This window comes from Typopeltis vanoorti, chromosome 8, assembly GCF_054136105.1.
Source record: "Typopeltis vanoorti isolate ZY-2024b chromosome 8, IOZ_Tvanoo_1.0, whole genome shotgun sequence".
In the NCBI taxonomy this organism is placed as follows: Eukaryota; Metazoa; Arthropoda; class Arachnida; order Uropygi; family Thelyphonidae; genus Typopeltis; species Typopeltis vanoorti.
The window spans coordinates 65,775,491-65,795,923 of record NC_143556.1 but is presented as its reverse complement, the minus strand read 5'-3'; the positions used below and the strand labels follow the sequence as shown (position 1 = coordinate 65,795,923).

The following is a 20,433-nucleotide window of genomic DNA, read 5'->3' as shown; positions in this document are numbered from 1 at the left end:
GAGTATGCGTAGAGAGAGAGAGAGAATGTTATTCTTAGGGATTAAATGAGTGCACTAAATACACTCGTTCAATCATTTCAAGAATCAGTCAATCAAGAAGCAATTCCAAAATTCCAACTACGTCCTTAGACATCTTCAAGTCCAGACACTACTTCAAGTGATTATCACTTTTTTTTGATGCTCTAAAAACATTTTTCATATGATGACGAAATCATAGTAAAATCAGAAATGAGTGGAGTTCTGGTTCTGTGTGACTCCAAACTGCAAAGGCATCATCAATGTACCTCAGCCAAATTGTTGGTTTTGGGTCGAGAGAGAGAGAAATTCTTCTAGGTGTTCATATAAAAGTTGACTGTGTTAGGTGATAAGTGTGAGCCCATTATAGTCCCTTCCACTTGTTTATATATTTAATTTTTCTATATAAAGTAACCAGATGTAATTGAAAATTTAAATAAATCCACTATGTCCGATGGAAATGTTTGGGCTAGAAATTCTATTGTCTCTTTGTGGGGGATATTTGAAGAAGCTGAGTAGCCAATGAGGAGGCAAAGAAGGTTAGTTAGAAATCTTGATATTTTATAAGTGGGAGTACTGCCTATAATATATGGTTCACCAAAATATGTAATTTTGGTGAACCATATATTGTAGGGGGTATTGCATAGTATTCTGAGTCTTTTGATGATTTATTCATCAACGGATGTTCTTTTATTCAATAACTTGTTGAGTTTTGTTAGTTGACTTTTGGTAGGATCAGTATTAAGCTGGGAGTATGTATTGCGATCAAGAAGTAATTTCATTTTTGGGTCGTACGATTTGGCATTTAAAACTCCAGTAGTATTAACTTTGTCAGCTTTGGTGATAACTATGTTATTATTTGGTTTGAAGGACTTCAGGACTTTTAATTCTGATGGTAGAATATTCAGTTCTGATTGATTGTACATCATAATCACCTTGGCTATTTCAAAATGTAGTCTATTAGCTTCGTTACTAGACAGATGACTGATGTTCTTTTCATTGTTTGGGCGAAATCGCGAACTTATGAACCTAGTGTTAGCACATTCAGTTCATCTTCAGTCAGAGGACGGTCGGATAAGGTAACAATCCATTTGTACGTAAGTAATTTAACTGTATTTTTCCTTGATCGTTCTAATAAAGTTGAGTAGAGTATTTCTTATCAAGATTTACGATACTTTTTTCCAAAGGATTTAGTGTCTGCATGTTTGATATATTAATAACCATATGTGGCAAGTCATGATTTAATGCATTTGACAGATCAGCTTCCAGTTCTGTTGTTTTTATATTTAATGCCAATTCCTTTTTTGAAACTCCTAACTGATTAAGTACAAAAGAATGGATAGTTTTTGATAAATTTTATGAGTTTCTGGCGATTTAATGACTTCTTTTAACTTAGTGAAAGTCGGTATTAGTTTAGCGCGTCTGCACTTCTTTAAAAATGAGATTCTGGCAAGTCATCTGTGCCACCAGTACGACCAGTCATCATCAGCCATCTGTCTAGTAATGAAGCTAATAGACTACGCTTTGAAATAACTAACGTGATCTGTGATGCAAAATCATCAGAATGGAATATTCTGCCATTAGAACTAAAAGCCCTGACCTTAAAACGAAATAATAACATAGTTATCACTAAAACTGACAAAAGTAATACCACTGCAATCTTAAATGCCAAATCGTACGATCAAAAAAATGAAATTACTTATTCGTGATCGCAATACATACTTCCAGCTTAATATTGATCCTACCAAAAGTAAAAAAAAAAAAAAAACTGAACAAACTGTTGGATAAAACAACGGATGTTGTCTGCAGATCCAGACAACATCAGTAGATCCAGAAACTATTAAAAGACTCAGAACCATCAAAAATAATTAATCGCTCTTCTACAGCAACCCAGACAAGAAGAAGCTCACAGAACTCCTATATCATATATTAAGGACATCCTGAATGTATGGCAAAATTATGAAAAAATATCAACTCATTGCTATCTATAAACCCATCAACCAAATTCATAACCTGCTACCTTCTCCAAAAGACAAACTCTCACCACTGATACTACCTAGTGTATACCAAGTACCATGTTCGTGCCTTGCTATGCACAAACAGAAAGGTCTGCAAATAAACGTATCTCTGAACATTAAGACTACCTCACTATTCCAAAAGTGTGGCAAATTGTTATCGTCAATTGTATTAAATGCATTTTAATCTCTTATATTTTATTTTTAACTTATTTTAATTATTTTCAGCCCAATAGTTTTAATCCATGAACATGAGACTGTATACATAGAGGGATTCCAAATTAACGCATGCGCTCTGTTTCTTTATTCCATTCCTTATTGTTGTTTCGTTGTTCTGATTATGCAAAGACATTTATGTACATAATAAATACTTACATAATAATTTTTACTGTGGTATGGGTGTGATTCTATAGTTATGGCTACTCCACAGGTCTCATTATACAAAAACGGTTGAATGAAGTAATTAATGCGATTTACTAAATAAAAAAGTAAGAAATTCTATGAGTTCTAAGTTTTGCTTGAGTTCTGTATTTATGCTTCAATCATTCTTCTTTATTTTGATAAATGAATTCGTAAAATGTACATCCAATATCATTATTTCATCAATTTCCAAAACAGAGAAGTATGTCATACTTTATCAGTTTTGATAATTATTTGATAAACTTTGTCAAGCGTGGATTAAATAGATTCAAGCGGTCACTCTCGCGATGTATAGGTCTAACGATATGGATCACCGATTGTCTGCATGTAGTACATTGATAAGAATCTTATTAAGTCTCCACATGCGAGGACACAAACATTATGAACGGAAGCAAGAGATAGATATGTTATCATCTGACCAGATAATCATGTTCCATCATATAATCAATTAGATATTAACTCGGACATAGACTCTCTAGTCACGAGGTTGCGATGTTTGTAGAACGATGACACTTTATATACTAATATTTAAGAGTAATCCTTCAGATTTTCATGGTTAGAATAAATATTTCAGCAGTTTAGAAAGATTACACAAAAGAGCAGAGTATGATCAGAACCACACACACACATACATACACTGGTTTCTCAGTATACCAATACTGCTTTATCAGTGAGGAATATGTTAATCTGAACTCCAAATTACATGTCCAACCGAGCACAGTAAACACTTTGATAAAAGAGCCGGGAGGACACCTGCTGTTAGCAGTCACTTTTCCATTATACCGTCAAGCAGCTGTGCGAACCACCAGAAGAGATACACGATATTAATTACTACTGACCGCAGAGCTTTTGTGTGCTTCGTTAACAGCATCAATCAATTTTCTCATGGAGTTTCATATCCAATGGAAAACTACAGAGAGAGTATCAAATTACAATTTTTTAATTATTTAATCTCAAGTTCTTTATTACTGAGCATGTCAGACAAATTGGGAAACAACATTTTATACCTTGCCACGGTTATCTTTTTTATAAAATTCCAAACATCTATACAGTACTAGTGATAAATTTCGGAAGCAAGAGACAATGGATTAAAATGGATTAAAATATTGAAATCCATTCAATGTGAGTTGTGATAATTGTTCTGGTCGAATAGCGGAAGAATCTGTTAGAAAGTGAAAAAAAATATGATTGCTTTGAGTCCTCATTGTGTGACGTCTGCGCCACTTTGCTAGAATATTCGCTTTGTGCTGCTGAGAAATATTTCACATCTCAGAAACATAAATACTCAGAAAAACGGGTTTTTGTAGAATCCTCCAGAAAAAGTAAATCAATCTCAAGAAATATTACTCCTTGAATTTCATCCATAACAAGCGGCAAAATCTAAGTACTACTGTAAATTTTATTTGTATCTGGCGGAGTTTCTGAATCTAAATTATAAAAAATGCATGCAGATTCATTATGCAGTTGTCTATTTAATTAATATTTTTAAAATTATTTTTCATGTGATTTCCACCCACGAAAGGTTGTAAACGTATACTAGTTTAGTGTTGTGAGTGAGCTAAGAGTTTTTAAATTATTTTTTGTACTTATTTTATTTATTTTTTCAGATAATCCAGAAACCCTGCTCTAATGACCAAACATGGAACTTTTTTTTTTCAATCCACTTCAGGACCCCAATAAACCAGAAGTGATCTTTCACCAGGTGATGAAATTCATCTCCCATATAAAGACATTCACAAACATCCATGCCCACAACTGGAACTAAGGCCTGTTGGTTGGAGAGTAGGTCCAATTTCTGTTATAATCGAGAATAGAAAGAATTCCTTTTTGCGTCTCACTTCTCAAATTTCGAGACGTACAGCTTTATTTTAAGAATGTTGAACTTTTGCGAAAATAAGAACTTACGTAAATCATGAACCCAAATAAGTCTAGAAACAGTCTCTTTTCATTCTACACTGACTAGCTAATTTATTCGAGAGATGTCCACTGTGAGCATTCGGAACAGCATCTAGAGGCTATTCTGAATGCCGATAGCGTTCGTCAATGTCCATCACATCTATGCCTATTCCAGGCGGAAATGATGAATTCCTGCAGCTAGTTCAGATTTCCATCACTGCGCGGATCTTGATCATGAAAATTCCTTCCACACAAGTCCAAGATACTCAGTGGAACTGAGATAAGGTTAGAGAAACATGATTTTCCAGTAATCATTCCTAAACGCCACACCTCTGATATGGCGCCGCAGCTTCCTTGAAAGTGTCCATCAAATTCAGGATAAATGATAAATACGAATATGTAGTCAGAAACAACGGTGTTGGAGCCTACTCGAACATCGTTGTTGCTGACGGTGTTCGAGTATGCTCCGACATTCGACCCATGCTCTGCTAATATTAATTGATGATTAATTAATTAATAGATTGATGATAGTACTGCTAAAAAAAGAAAGATAAGCACTTATTTTGAGTAAGAGCATTGAACCATTCAAAATTCAATATCATATTTGCCAGAGTCGATAGCACCCAACTTTTACATTTAATTTTTAAGCCACTTTGTTCATTTTTGAAAAAATGAACACTTCATTTTTGAACAAATTGTTAACATCATATATGATTAAGAAATTTCGCAAGGTAACTTACTTGGCTGGTTGTTACTTCCGCTGGCAGACAAGTCGGATTGCCCAGGTTGCTCAGTTTTAACTTTTGCTTGATTTTTGATACTTGATGCTGGTAACTGTACACGTGATGCATCTTTGGAATGGGACCGATTCGAACTGGAATGCAGTTTGCTGTAAATGCACAATTATATCTTAATATAAACATATTTCACCCAAATGAAATTATATAACGAAATTCAAAGTCAAATGGAACATTCAACATTCAAAAAGTGAAACACATAACTTCTGTTCATAATCTCGAAAAAGATGGTTTTTTTTAATTACTATAATTTAATTACTCAGGCTATTAGAATTAGGTAATAATAATTTTAATTTCAAAGTATTCAAAACTATATAATAATAATATGCATATTATTAATTTTATGACCATTGGCCTATCACGAGGAGAGTTTAATCCACTAGGGCAGCAACATTATAAACTTTCAAATTAGCCAAATTCATATTTTATACTTTTACGTACACGCCGCTATGACAAAATGTGTTCAGGGTCGAATTTATTCGTGAAAGAACTGGAGAAAAACAAACCCCCACAACTAATTCGATGCTAGGGAAGCAAAATAAACAAACAAACAAAAACAGGAAATCATGGACAGTAATGAGCATTATGGTTATAATGATAGCATAATAACAACACCCCACGTATAAGTTGTCGTGTGTATATTCAAACTCATAACCTATCCCTTTCCTTCATTTTCTAAATTTTTATATTTTTATTTATCTTATTTCAACATATATAGGTGTAACCGAATGTGCTAAATGAGATAACCATTGCAGCTAATTTTTTAAGTTAACGCTGTCCTCCAGCCATAAGTCTTCCATAATTGGCTGAAGACCGACTTCACACATTTTCAATCCTAAGAGTAAAAAACGAAGTTCATATATTTGTTACAAACTCCCTTTATCACTATCCTTTTATTATACACATTTGGTGAAGCTTGTTTCAGCCAAGTACACAAATCCTTGCTAAGTAATTTTGATTATCATCCCCTACCCAGTCCTAACACATAAATCGCAATCGAATCTCCTATTAGGTAAATTTACCAATTTATAACTAACTGGAGCCTCCGTAGCTCAGTCAGTTTAGGCGAAGCCCTTTGGTCGGAAAGACCTCGGTTCGATTCCCGTCAGTGACGTGAAGAACTTTTATCTGGTCTCTTTCGACTAATGGTAAGTAAGTGGGTCTCATACGGAGGTAAGGGGGGGGGGGGGTTCACCTAGAAGCTCGGGTTTTTCGTGCCCCAGAACAGGCAAACCGGCCCTGTGAACACACGTGGATTACAGTCATGAATATGTCCCAGCCATGAGCCGGGATAAAATTGGAGGGTTGGTAAAAGCAATGGTGAACTAACTACACTGTAAAAAATCTCACCAGAAATAATTTGTGGGCAATGCCTACAAAGTCATCTACGGTCGGAAACGACTGAAAGGGAAAATCAGAGATAACTAACTAACCGATTACCAGAGATACAATACGCACTTAGTAAATATTCTCTACATACCTGCGATTATATTTAAATCCATTAAAAATCTATAAATCTGTGAGCTATAATTCAATGTTGGCTTGACAACAAACTTGCGTAACGGTTTTATGACTTCCTTTTTTTCCCCCTACAATAAAGCTTCTTTCTAAAGCTTCGAAATTCATTTCTATTTATATAATACCAACTTCTTAACAAATTGCATTTGTTTGCAATAAATTTTAAACCTTATACTTTCCAGTCCATTTTTCGTGCTTTTAAGACTATCCTATATGGAAATTAACATCATCATAAAAATCTACCAAGCAACAGCAAAGAGAGAAACAGGTTCTTATGCGAAATGCGATCAAAGGTTTGGGGAAATCCAAACTGTCCAAGATAATCATTATCTTGGACAGTTGTGTATTGCTCAACAAATGATCCTTTATTAGGATATCCTGGATACCATTCCTAATTTTCCATTGCTTCTCTTATAATACTAACAAAACTAATTTCTATAATTCTACACTTCATATGCAACATTTATTAGATCTAATCTTTTATGTAAATCTCGCCCACGACTGGTTTAAAGGAATAGTACAATATTGTCATCGGTGAGATAAGGGTTGGATAATCCGAGAACCCTGTTTTAGAGATCAAACATGAATGTTTTTCAAGTCACTTCAGGCCTCCAATATAAAAGATGGTGGTTTCACACTGAACGATAAAATTTATCTACCAGCTAAAGACATTGACAAACACTCATGTTCTCAAAAGGGTTTGGTTTGGTTTATTTAGATTTACGGCCGAAGTAACTCAGGCTATGAGGCCAGTGTATGACGTGTGTTAATTGCGTGTGTTCTAATGTCCGGTTTGCTTGCTTTGCGGCTCTATGATAGTCTATAGTTCTCCGCTTTATGCAATGAACCATCCCAATGAACCATCCCCCAGTACATATTTTGCATATTAATATTCCCGATTAATATGCTATGCAAAATAAATATGCATATTAATAATACTTGCCTTTTACTTATCTCTTTAAATCTCTACTTAATAACATCTCTACTTCCTGCACTGTGTAACAAACTACCACTTTAAGCAGCCGAATCTATGCTTATTAAACATCACACTTGTTTGAACTTCTGCTACATAGAAATTCAATGTATCATCGATTTCGTATTTTAAATATTTTATGAAATAACATTTATTCCACTTTTTCTTATTTGGTCTCCTCTGACAAAATTTTCATTATGATCTTTGATATCAAGAATATTCTCGTAAAGCTAAGATTCAGAAATCCCCTCAACTAAGGCACTTAATTTTTCCTGTTAATAATTTAAATAGGTGGCCACGTTTTAAGTATATCTGCCTATTAATAGCAAGCAGCAATCTATTTGGTTTGATACTCAGAACAGTCTTTTCCTCTTCGGACAGATTCCAAGTGTCGAAATTGTTTCACAGAGATTCTGGCTTATGTTCAATTGTTGAGAAGAGGAGACTGGGTGAGCCACTCTATTCCGGGTTACACATCCCATTATTCTACTGCAACTAATACCAGATAGATAAACCACTAACATGAAGGAATGCACCCAGTTGGTAACAATGCTGAAACAGACTGAATCATTGTCATGTTGCTCCACCGGTGTCAGAGAACCTATAGTGTGAAAAAATAAAAATCTCCGGGCATCTCTGGTTTTACTGTCAACATGCAACTCGGTCTGGAATTGGGAAATTTTTTTAAGATCAGAAAGTTCGACTTGTTGATTCTCGTAATCACTGTCAGTCATTCACATAAAGTTGTCTCCGGATCTTTGACTGGATGTTATTTGGTTGATGGATCACTCTAGACACTGTTATGAGTGAATACCTCAACAGGACAAATAATTTTCAATGATCTGAACAGCCATGTGGTATTGAAGAGTTTAATTCATTAAAAATTGTCTACTACATATGAGAATTGCACGCCAACACATATTTACTCAGACACCTAACAGACAGTATACTCTCCGTATACATTGTATATGTCTGCCTCTGCTTGCTATATATAGACTGGAAATATCAGGCTATATTACATCACCACAGAACAGACATATGACACTATTTCTGAAAGATTTCACGGATGATAAAAGTGCGCCTGATAAAGTGATCACAGTGTAAATACGAAAGTCTCTGGCAACTTGTATACTGATCATTTTATGATCAGTATACAAAATTCTTCAATAAAATTTTAATAAAACCTTAATAGATATGGTTTTTTTTTTTTTAGTAACTTACTTCAATTATAATTGAAGGACACCATTTTTGCTTTTATTAACCTTAAATATGCAATTTTATTATTAGCATGTTAAAGGAAGCGATACCAAATATTGTATTAATCTTAGGAAATCTCAAATGAAGTGGTAGAAAACCTTGAAAACCGTCGTGGAGAATAACGCTCAAGTTTATCAACTGCTTTCACTTGTTTTCGTTGTTCAAATGTAGGTCTTCGAAAGTTCTCTACATGTGATATTAAGACAGGACACCCTTTCATGACTCATAATTGCTTCTAAGCAGTACTTTGGAGGTGACGTTTCTGTTGAGAAAAATTTGTGTTTTTCTGCAATTAAAATAAATAATGAATTAGGAACGTTTTTGATAAACTCTTTGTATATGAAAAATGCTGTGCCGAAATACTTTGTGTGATGGCCATGAAAATAGCTTGAATTTTCATTTAAATAATTAAAAACAAAATCAGTTTGAATATTAAACAAATTTGCTTTTGTCTAATCATTATAATAATAAAATAACACTCTAGATTAATAAATAGACCGTTTAAAGCATACTTAATAGTTGAATATGATTCAACTATTAAGTATGCTTAATATTTGATTTTATTAATTTTATTTCCCACTAGATTCCTATCAAGATGATGTAGTAGGAATATAATGCATTTCAGTATCTAACACATGCTGAATAAAAATGAATTATTGATACATGTAAATTGATCATATTTACTTAATATTTTCACTTCCTGCAGCTATCGCTTTTGATTTTTCTGCATTTTCCCCACGAATCAACGATGTTGATGATCCCGAGTCTCTTTGGGCTTCTTTAAATCGTGAGATATTAAATAGAAGACTCAGAATAACTTTCACGTCACCATTTCGAACATCTAGAAAAAAAATAATAATTTCATTCGTTAAGCACAAGCTGAAACTTTTAAGAGCTTTAAAAAAAATAAAAACTTTTTAAAATTTCTTTGAAAAGAAAAATGTTCGAACGTATATTTATACTTCACATACTTCTGAACAACACGTTGGAACTTTTTTCACTTTCAATGCGATTTTGATTCTTAATTACTAAATGCCAATTAAATGATTTTAAAATCACATGTTATAATCCATAAAACTATTTTTATACATTTGTTAAATTCATTTTTACAAATATATGAATTTAATTATAATCGCTAGCGTAATAATTATTATTTATCAATAATCAATTTTGTATCTGTTTCAATTCTTCACCATACCAAAAAAGTATGGAAATCATCTCGAGGAATCATCATGAAAATGAGTTTGTTCCTCACAATTATTTATACTCTCAGCACTTAGGCCTTATGAGCCTTCATAGTTCATTCGGTATAGGTGAAGTTCACTTGTTGGAAAGACCTGGGTTCGAATCCCAGGGAGTCTAGGACGTCGCGAAAAATCTTTATCAGGGCTTTTCAACTGAAAGGTGAGTTAGCTGGTGATGGAATGAATTTTCCTCCCAGGAACTCGGGTTTTCCATCCCACACGCAAGCAAACCGGCAGGATAACACAAGAATTATGGTTATAAAACCCAAGGATACTTGGAAGGTCGTGGGCGCTTAAGTGCCTGTTAGAACCACTGATGATGATGATGTTGATAACGCCCTAGGCTTAGTAATAGGGATGAAGACACATGAGTCATAGAGATATGCCTCATGGTCTACTAATTTAAATGCCAACAACCAGTCTGTATACATCCCTTTGTGAATATTACAAAACACTGGTTAATCTGATCATTAGCTCACTGGACAATAATGTAAACAGCACATTCATTCCTATCGGATATGTATGTGTGTGTGTATTAAAGATTAGTGACATTTTACAATAATAAAATTTATCCTTTGTGTGTGTGTGTGTGTGTGTGTGTGTGTGTGTGTGTGTGTGTGTTGGAATTTTTAAAGCCATTTACATTTCCAAATGAGCAGGGTTGTAGCATCCCATTGAGTAATGAAATTCACTTACCATTTAAGACATTACAAATATTTATGCCGACAATGGAATTCGAACTCACATCTGTGAGTTGAAGAGCAGACGTTATCCACTTGGCCAATCAGACTAGCATTTAAAGCAATCTCAAAATAGCTAAACTTTCATCAAAATCCATTAATCGGTTAGTTAGAGCGGTGCTATTATATGCATACAGAGTGACAGACAAAGAAATGATCCCGACTAATGCTTACAAGTGACTGAGAAACTTCCAATAATACATAACATAATGTTACATTAAAATGCAGAAAAAATTGCATCAAATAGGAAATCTAAACATGACCAGTTTAAAGACAATTTCGAAATTAGAAGTAAGTCTTTGTTCCATTCAGCTTCGATAAAATTTAAACAACGTGGACCTTGTAAAGATTTCTTGAAAAATTCGATGTGCATCGCATAGAAATCTACAGAAATATTATATACTGTATCCTAATCCTGTGGCTTCCTCTCTCTCTCTCTTTTTTTTTTTTTTTTGAGAGGGTTGTAGCTAATTACTGGGGAGATATGACGCACGGTGGTTTCCTGTTACCTTCCTTGCTATAAGTATATATATGACTGTAGTATATACTGTATGGAATTGCGAAATTAAGATAGAAAGAAGTATCATCTTTACATGAGACTTAAATATCAAAATATCCCTTAATTCTCATCCAACAGCAGGATTAGTTTAATGCATTTAGAAAAATAGAGTATAATATTCATATAAATAGAAATAAACGCTAATATTACTTTTCTAGGAAAGGGAAATTTGTAACTGTAAGGAAATTACAAATTTCCTATCAGTTACTTTTTTTTACTTACCAGTTATTATTTTTTAAGTATGTCAATACGAACCAACTTATTTATATGATGTGAAAGTAATATGCAGACATACGAAAATATCTAGGTGGAATTGCAAACATGCAGTGTTAGCATTCTTCCCTTGCACAAAGTTTATTTGATTTTTAATTATTAAGAATACAGATTACTTTATCTACTTCAAAGTAATCCTCCTGATTATATGCATCTCTGGCAGGACTGTTAGAGAATGACTTGCAGCTGAGTGTCGTATTCAATTGTACATTCACGACGTCTTGAAATTGTTTACCTTTCAAAATGCTATTCGGGCTGGGAAGAGGAAGCAGTGGTGCGGGGAAAAATCTAGTGAGTAGGGTTGAGTGAAGAACTATAGAAATGGCTACGTAGCTAAGAATTCCTGGAAATTTAGAAACGAGTGATTTAGCCCACTGTCGTGGTCCAAAAACCATATGCTGAAAAGACTATTTGGGAGATGTTTCTAAGAAAATACACCAGTAAGGAGTTGGAGAATCGTTCTCTACATACTCATTCATGGTTTGAACTACATGAAGGAATCCCCTGATGCATTAGATGCGCCGTGTAAAAGAACGTCCACGATCAGCATTGCCACGTAAATATATCATGCACAGTTGCCTGTCTTTCGTCTTTTTTTTTTTTTTTTTCGGTCAGTATCATGACTGTTGAATGCGTGTAATTTCGTATTTCTGTTGCGATCATAATTTGCAGCAGAATAAAGATAAGAATACGATTGCGCTTTAGATTAGCTCACCGATGACTGAATCAAACTGTCACTTTCTTTTTTGATCGGTGGATTCTAGAGATGCCAAATAGCTTACGTGGTTGCCACTTCAATCCTCTTATTGCTAATAAAAATAAAATAAAATAAAATAAAAACAGCAGTTTTGATCAACTCTTTACTTTTACTAGTCATGGAGACAAATTTGATGTAACATAACCATCACCTGCTAATAGATTGTATATCGTATTCCTTGTCACAGCGTCACAGCGGATGCAATCGCTGGGAGATGTAAACAAGTTGCTTTGCTCGACAGTTCGCCGTGTTCATTTTTGCCTCTTCATTACTTTATTCATTACTTTATAGCTAAAAACAGTTTACATATCAGAAGTATATGTAAAAAATTATTAGAATCTCGGAACTGCTTACGAGGAATTAGACAATCTTCTATAAGAACAAGCTTAGAATCCGTAGTATTATAATATATACGTATATATATTTTGGTGAGACTTCAAAGTAACATGTGTTTCTTTTACATGAGGTCGGGTAGAACTCAAAAAAGGATATTATATATATATATTGGTGGGGGGGGGGGAGTAACGATTTCACAGACTTTAATTTACTACGCTTTTAAATTGTTCTCACTTTTTTATGTTTGAAAAAGCACATAATTCACTAGATAAAGCATTTATATCATTGAAAAATCAATTTTGACATTATTACTAGAAATAATATTTTTTTAAAAAATGTTTCCTGAATGATACAAAATGATTATAAAAACAAATGCTATGTACATCGTTCTGAACATACTTTGCTACTTGTAATACACAACATTTTGCTTATTGTTGTCGGACGTAAACACAACGCGTATGAAAATACGTCGGGTGGTAGGCGGTACCTAATTCGTTAGTAGGAAATAGTGCACTATAGAATTGATATTTTCTCAGCAATGATTCATGGAGATGATAAAGAAAACCCGATTGCATATATCTTAGGCTTGATACATTTTCAAGTTTTTTTTTTTTTCATTGTAGACTAGTACGGAAAATTGCAATATTGCATTATCGACATGATCATGTATCTATGCATGCTCAGTACGTGCAAGTACTTAAGCCAGACGGAGCAGAGCATAGGCTCAAAATGTACCAGTTATGTTGGTATAAAAAAAAAAAAAGCATTAAAAACCCCACTCTAAGCCAACACCGAGAAAACCTGTCTGCATTAAGAATAATGCTTGATATTTTCTGGTGCTAATGTTTTCAGAAAATCTAACTGCACATTCAGACATGTTAACTGTATGCACTGCGTATGTTTCGAACCTAGAGAAATCTGGAGTCTATTCCCTGAAATTATAAGTTCAGCAAATATCCGGCAAATATGACAACACATCGTACCCATGAAAGGCTGTAGATCATATATTAGTATTGCGTTGTAGACAAAGGATTAGATAATGCAGGAACTCTGCTCTAGAAAAAAGTGCCAAATATGGCACTTTTTTCAAGCCACTTCAGGCTTCCAATAAGAATGATGGATATTGGTCTCATACCAAGCAATGAATGCATGAATGTATGTCTGTAATAAAGGCATTCACAAACATCCAAGCCCACAATGAGACTTAGAACCACGACCTACTGATTAGAGAATAGAAGTGCTATCCATTGTTTTTGGATAGTCCTTTCGTCTTATTAAAGAATATTTTTATGTTACTTCTATCAATTTAATATAAACATGATTTCGAAAAGAACTGCATGTTTTTGCAAACATGTAGAGTGAAAAATAACAATTAAAAATGTTGTCTATCAGTGGAATAGATAACTACTTCTGAGGGCTTAACAAATTACATTGTTCATTCATTTGTGCGCATGCTAGTCCTCTGTTTGAGCGATTTTAATGAAATTCGTTACTTGAGATCATTAAAAGCAAGGATAATTAAATATTCGTTACTCTTTTATATCTAAGTGGAAAAACAGTATTTGCCTTTGAAGTTTTCGTTTGCAAAGTTGTATTTTTGAGAATACAACCTTCGACATGACAGTTGCCACGGTATTGCGCTACTTAAAAGATACGAGCTCTGCCCAGGACTCATATTTCGCTTTTTATTCATTCTTAAAGGTTTCACTGTTCCGTTTGCAATTTTTAAATGTTGATTCTCATTGAAGACCATGAAAGGATCCTTTCAATGCTGCAGAGAGGGAGTTTCCTTAATTGAAAGCTGCATGATGGTGACTAAGTATATAATGCTTTACATATACAGTATTTACACAAACAATATATAATTCTCAAAAAATTCAGAAAATAACTTAAAAGGCTTTTTATCTGTATTTGAGATCTTTACTAAAATTTGTGATCTCTATGTTGGTTTAACTGAAACCAATTTTAATGGCAAAAGATACAAAATTATGTGGGTTTTTTTGATAATGACTATAGAAGAATACTATTGAAAACACCTCTTTTTAAAGTGCCTTTGAATACGTCCATAACCGTTTGATCCAGCCTCGTAATCAAATTTATCAATGAATGTTTAATTGTGAGTCAAATCCAAGTTACAAAACTACAAACGTGTTCAATATTAGTCATCTGAATTCAAGTACGATAATGACTTCCTGCACGAAATTTTGGAGAACCTTCCCATGTGCCTTCCATCGTTAAAATATCTTGTGTGATGCCTAAGCATAATATTAAGTTTAATAATCCAGTCCCGAGATAGCATGATAACCCAGAGCGTTATTCGCAATCAGTATATTAGATAAGAAAATGGAATTGCTGAACAAAAGGATGTAATAAAGATAAAGGAACTAAGTGGTGAACAATAGAAATGGTCTCAGTTGGACAGAACAAAGAATAAAGCATTTTATCATCCAAGCAAATAAAGAACCCCGTACAATAGTTCGTGACATGACATAGTTTTACTGGGCTAGATTGAAACTAACCTTGATCCTGAGAGAAAGAAGGCAATATGCGTGGTACATTTTCAATGCGATTCTTTAAGTCTCCGATCCCTTATAAGGTAACTAGCGCACACAATTATGAACCGAGGATATCTGATGACATATGATTATTTATGCGATGGAAATCTCTATTAGCAAGCAATATACTATGCATGCAGACAACAGTTTGCTTACAATTGAAATTGAAATATTCCGATGGTGCTTAACAGCTGTGTATAATCTTGAAAAATAAATAAAATGAATTGGATTATCTAAAGAACAAATATATGAGCATAATCTTATAACCTGCAAAGTCTATAGCTAGTAAAATCATAAAGTTACTTCAGGTTAAGCTAATAAATAGACCATCTTTGTTCCTACTGCATGTATATTCCTAACAGACAATAAAATTATCAACTTTATGATTATTAATTTATTCTGGTAACTTTAAATTAATTTTTAAATTTCATTTAAAATTGGTGAAATAAATTTTAAATAAAATCTTTGTATTATTATTACATTTTTATCAATGCAGTCTTATTAAGTGGATCGATAAGTATGTAAATAATAATTCTGATTAAAAATTAAATGGGTGAATTCATTTGATGATAACATATAAAAACTAAAAATTCGCTCATGCCTTTAAATTATTTGAAAAAAAGGAGAAAAGTATCGTGCCGAAAAAAAAAATCAATATCAACCTCTCGAGAGCAACTAACTCGAGCTGTAGTTATTTATTCTCTCGATCTCGGGGATTGGTTATGAGGTTCTCTCTCTCTCTTTTACCCTGCTGGATAAATCGATAACCGAGATCTTACAGATATCGGAAGAGGGGGGAAGGGAAAACAGAATGTTGAAGGCAACAAAACACCGTTTCGTGTGTGTGCACACGCGCGCACGATATGCAAGAACAGCCGTCGATGGTTAAGAATTAAGAAGTTCACAAACGACTGTAAGAATCCCCCCCCCCCCCCGTTATAATGAAACTCAACTGGTAGGTGACTTCAGTAACAGTTGGCGAATTCATCTATATTTTATATACCAAATTTTACAGACGGCATAAACTCATAGACAGGGTTATCAGAATGCACATGCACCGTAACAGTAACGATATCACATCATTCATAATGAATGAGTTGTAAAAGAGAATGTGCAGGTTGAAAGATGCTCTGTAATATTATCACTTAGTGATATGCATACTCAGCTCTGCAGGAAATATATAAGAACTTGATGTTTAGGAAAATTATCTTTGCACATTCAGGATATGTGTTATAGTCATGGAAGGTAAATGAGTTTTAGAACTGGGTGCCAACTTGAAATAAATTGAAAAGAAATATAACTATAACAAATACCTGCACCGTATGAAGTGAGTGCACAAAATGTAAACCACCTGCAGCTTATTTCCATGTTTAGCTGTCTTAAAGAACCAATTGAACGATTTACGGCAGCAAATATAAACCAGAATCTTACAATGATATACAGTTATATTTATGTGCATGTTTTACATGATAAGCAATTTTAAGCATTTCAATTCTTCATTAAGTCAACGCCGATTTAAATTAATTTATAAAATTATTTTGAAAAATTTTAATCGGAATTTAAATTTTAATATTAATTTTTAAAAAATTTTTTTTAAAATAAATTTTAACATTAAATCAGTGTTTCTAAGTATAACATCATCTACACATAAGAGATTAAATATTTGTAAAAATATAAATTCATGTCAATAACTATTAAAATACTTATGCATGAATGTTTATTTAACTAAAATCATTAAGAGAAATATATTAACAGAATATTTAAAATTATTACCTTTTGCACATATCCCTTCTACGTCCACTCCTAATTTAGCCAAGAATTTCAGACATGCACTGATGTTCTCAGTCTAGGGAAGAACAGAAATGTTTAATTACGGCATAAAGCACACACTTCGCACGCAAAGTTTGTTTGCTTACACTTGGATAAAGGATTAAAAAGAATGTAATTCATTGGCGTTTTAATTTACACTTTAACTGGTACTAAAATTTTTATGATAGATGAGCACTGAAGGCTTAATTGAATAATGCAATAACTCATTTCTCTTTGGAATAACAAAAAAAAAAGAGAGAAAAATCTGAGAAAGAAAATATATACTGTAAATAAAGAAGTAGAAATGTAAAAAAAAGCAATTATGCAGATTCTCACTGAATTTTTAGTATTAGGAAAATACTTCATTAGTAGTAACAGTTAATTACAAATTGCTATTTTTCGATCCTCCATGAGAGATACACACATGGACATAATGGGAAGATGAAGAAAAAAAAAAGGAAAGGTATTAAAACTCAAAAAACAACAACAAAAAAGGATTCCATTTTAAGTATGGAACTGGATGCTAGAAATTAGTAATGAGATGGAGAGAATACGAAGATTAACGTATATAAGATATCATTCTTTTTTCTTTTTTTTTCAGACATAAAGCAAGCAGAAAAATATGAGAGAGAGAGAGAGTCAGAAGACTTATGTATCAACAGCAAAATGGAAAACATTTTTGCAAAGGATAAAAGTGAATTGTTGTGGAATTCATGATTCCCCAGTTAAGATCAGACTTAAAAATACTAAAAAGTTTTTGATTATTAGTAAGTCTTTCACGCTTTTTAGTTTTTATATTCGTTAATATTGAGAAACCGAGCTCACACAAAATTTAACTGTAACAAAATTTTCAGTGCTCTTGTGAAGAGAGCTGGGTATTCGGCTTGGAGAAAAATACAAAATTCCTCAAGAGTTATTTCAGAGAATTTCATTTTTAGAGTACGCTTAATGATAAAACCGCGAAAATTCGATGTATTAACATTCCAAATGGATTTCGTATCCAGTCATAATTGTGTGTATTTAAGGAAGGAAAGTAACTCGAAATATTTTCTTCTAATATTATTAATTATTCTGTTATAACGGAAATAATTCCCTCGACATTTTTATTCAGAGTAGCCAATTACACTCAGAACTGTGTCATGTGACATCTTTCACCGGCGGAACACTTGTAACCAGTTCGCGGAACACAAGTGTTCCGGGAAACACCGGTTAAGAACCACTGCCCTAAAGTGTGAACAGAATGTCAATTCTACATCAAAATAAATTCTACTAAAATATGAGGAGAAAGAATGACATGAAAACTTTACCTACCATTTGAGAAGTACATTTAGGTCTGCGTACGATGTCTGTCACCTTAGAATTCACTACAAAGAATAATCTCAGTTAGTATTTCAAAAAAATAAAATAATATAATATATATATATATATATTATTTATCAATCTTTATAAATATTTTATATTTTTGTAAAAATGTAATATTTATATTTAATTGACTGGAAACACGCTGCATGTCCCACTTTAATATATTTTGAAATGTATTTTTATCTTTTTATTATTTTATTTATTTTTATGTTTATTTATTTATTTATTTTTGTAGACGCACTTTTATTCGTGAATAACTGAGTTTGCTATGAATGCTAAGAGTGTGAATGAGTTATGAGTGAATGCGTGTGAATTCGTCATGTACCCCTCGTTAGGGGACTCTACAGCTAAATATCAGTTTTTATCAAAATCTATTCCAGAACGACGTTAGTATAAATATACAAACAAATCGAATGGTACTTATACATCCTTGCAAAATGCGCTTAAAAAGGCTTTTTTTTTTATCCTAGTGTTGATTTTTTAGAAACCTAATAATTCATCTCATCCGTCCTAAAGGAATGGATGAGATGAATCAATCGATGATAAATATCTTATAGGTAGTAGAGATTTTCCGTGAGTCTGTGGACTTTGGTAATATATGTATACTTATTTCACATTGTAATGTAATAGAATGCATATTTCTTATGGTAATTTAATTGCTAATGGTATAAACTTCACTCTCTTTCTTCCTCCATGAGTCTTTGACTCCAGGAGAGTTGATATAACAATAATAATAATAATAATAATAATACTGACTGTTTTTAGTTATATATGGCTGAAAAGACTCAATTTGATAGCTCCTAATGACAGCTTCTAAAGCAATGGTTTTCAAAGAGTGTGAAGGATGAATTGTTTGCTAAGAAAGGCTGATCAAGGTTTCATTTCTAAAATTGCGATTCGCAAATAATAATAATAATAATAATAATAATAATAATAATAATAATAATAATAATAATTAAATAAATAAATAAACGAAAATGAGCACTTTTAGTTGTCTAGACATTCATAGATCCTTCAACACTATTTTATTGTTGTTAAAGGGTCTAAGAACATTTGAGTCTCAGCATGCGTCATAGAAGGGTATTACAGGAACAGTCGGCTCGATTTCATTCTATTCTCCAGTTGATTTTTCCTGTGTAGTGGAAGGAAAAACCTCGACTTTTCAGGGGTGAGCGAACTAGCGAGAGAGAGAGAGAGAGAGAGAGAGAGAGAGAGAGAAGTAAAGTTGAGCTAGCATTTGAAACTAGCTAACTTAGCATTAGCTGAAAATATCTTAAAACTATTTCTCCACTCCTTCACGGAAGTGAAAAGCCGGTCTTCTTTCTTACCCAAGGAAAGGGTAAGCATAATTGGCATAATTTCCAGTGTTACTTTTGACAACACCCAAATCTCTAGGCATGATGGACTTCTCTGTTGATGATTATTCTAACAACAAATTTTCCCTGTCATAAGTATATTACAATTATCTTCTCCTAGGAAGCCAAGAAATTAGGATTCTCTTTTACTCAAGGCGATATTTTACCTCAGAACAGCTTTAACCCTTTTAAACCTATAAAAATTAATCATCCATACCAATGAACACTGTTCTCGCATTTAGGGTGATTTCTCCCAACAAGGCACTAAAAATACTTGACTCAATATAGAAGAGAGTAATTAGGTTGATTAATGACCCATTTCTCATCAGTTCACTCCACCCACTTTCACACAAGCCTTCAATTTTCGCTCCTAGAATCTTCCGTAATTACTTCGATGGCAACTGTTCATCTGAACTGACATTAATAATTCTCGACCTTCTAGTAAATCGATTCAAGCGCGTGCGGCACGTATTCAACACCACTTCATAGTTCACTTCCAAACTCATAGAACAAATTCCTCCTCCTTCTCTTCGTACATCCTTCTACCGATGT

The 20,433-nt window shown here is 33.2% G+C and overlaps 1 protein-coding gene across 1 annotated transcript in view; it reads right to left on the bottom strand.

Annotated features, from left to right (window-relative positions):
* Positions 1-20,433, bottom strand: part of LOC150104065 (uncharacterized) — a 387,411-nt gene that overhangs the window by 345,503 nt on the left and 21,475 nt on the right. The window contains 4 exon segments of the mRNA XM_090396391.1: positions 5,087-5,235; positions 9,576-9,732; positions 17,129-17,201; positions 18,476-18,528. Of these exon segments, the coding sequence (XP_090252517.1) occupies positions 5,087-5,235; positions 9,576-9,732; positions 17,129-17,201; positions 18,476-18,528 (432 nt within the window).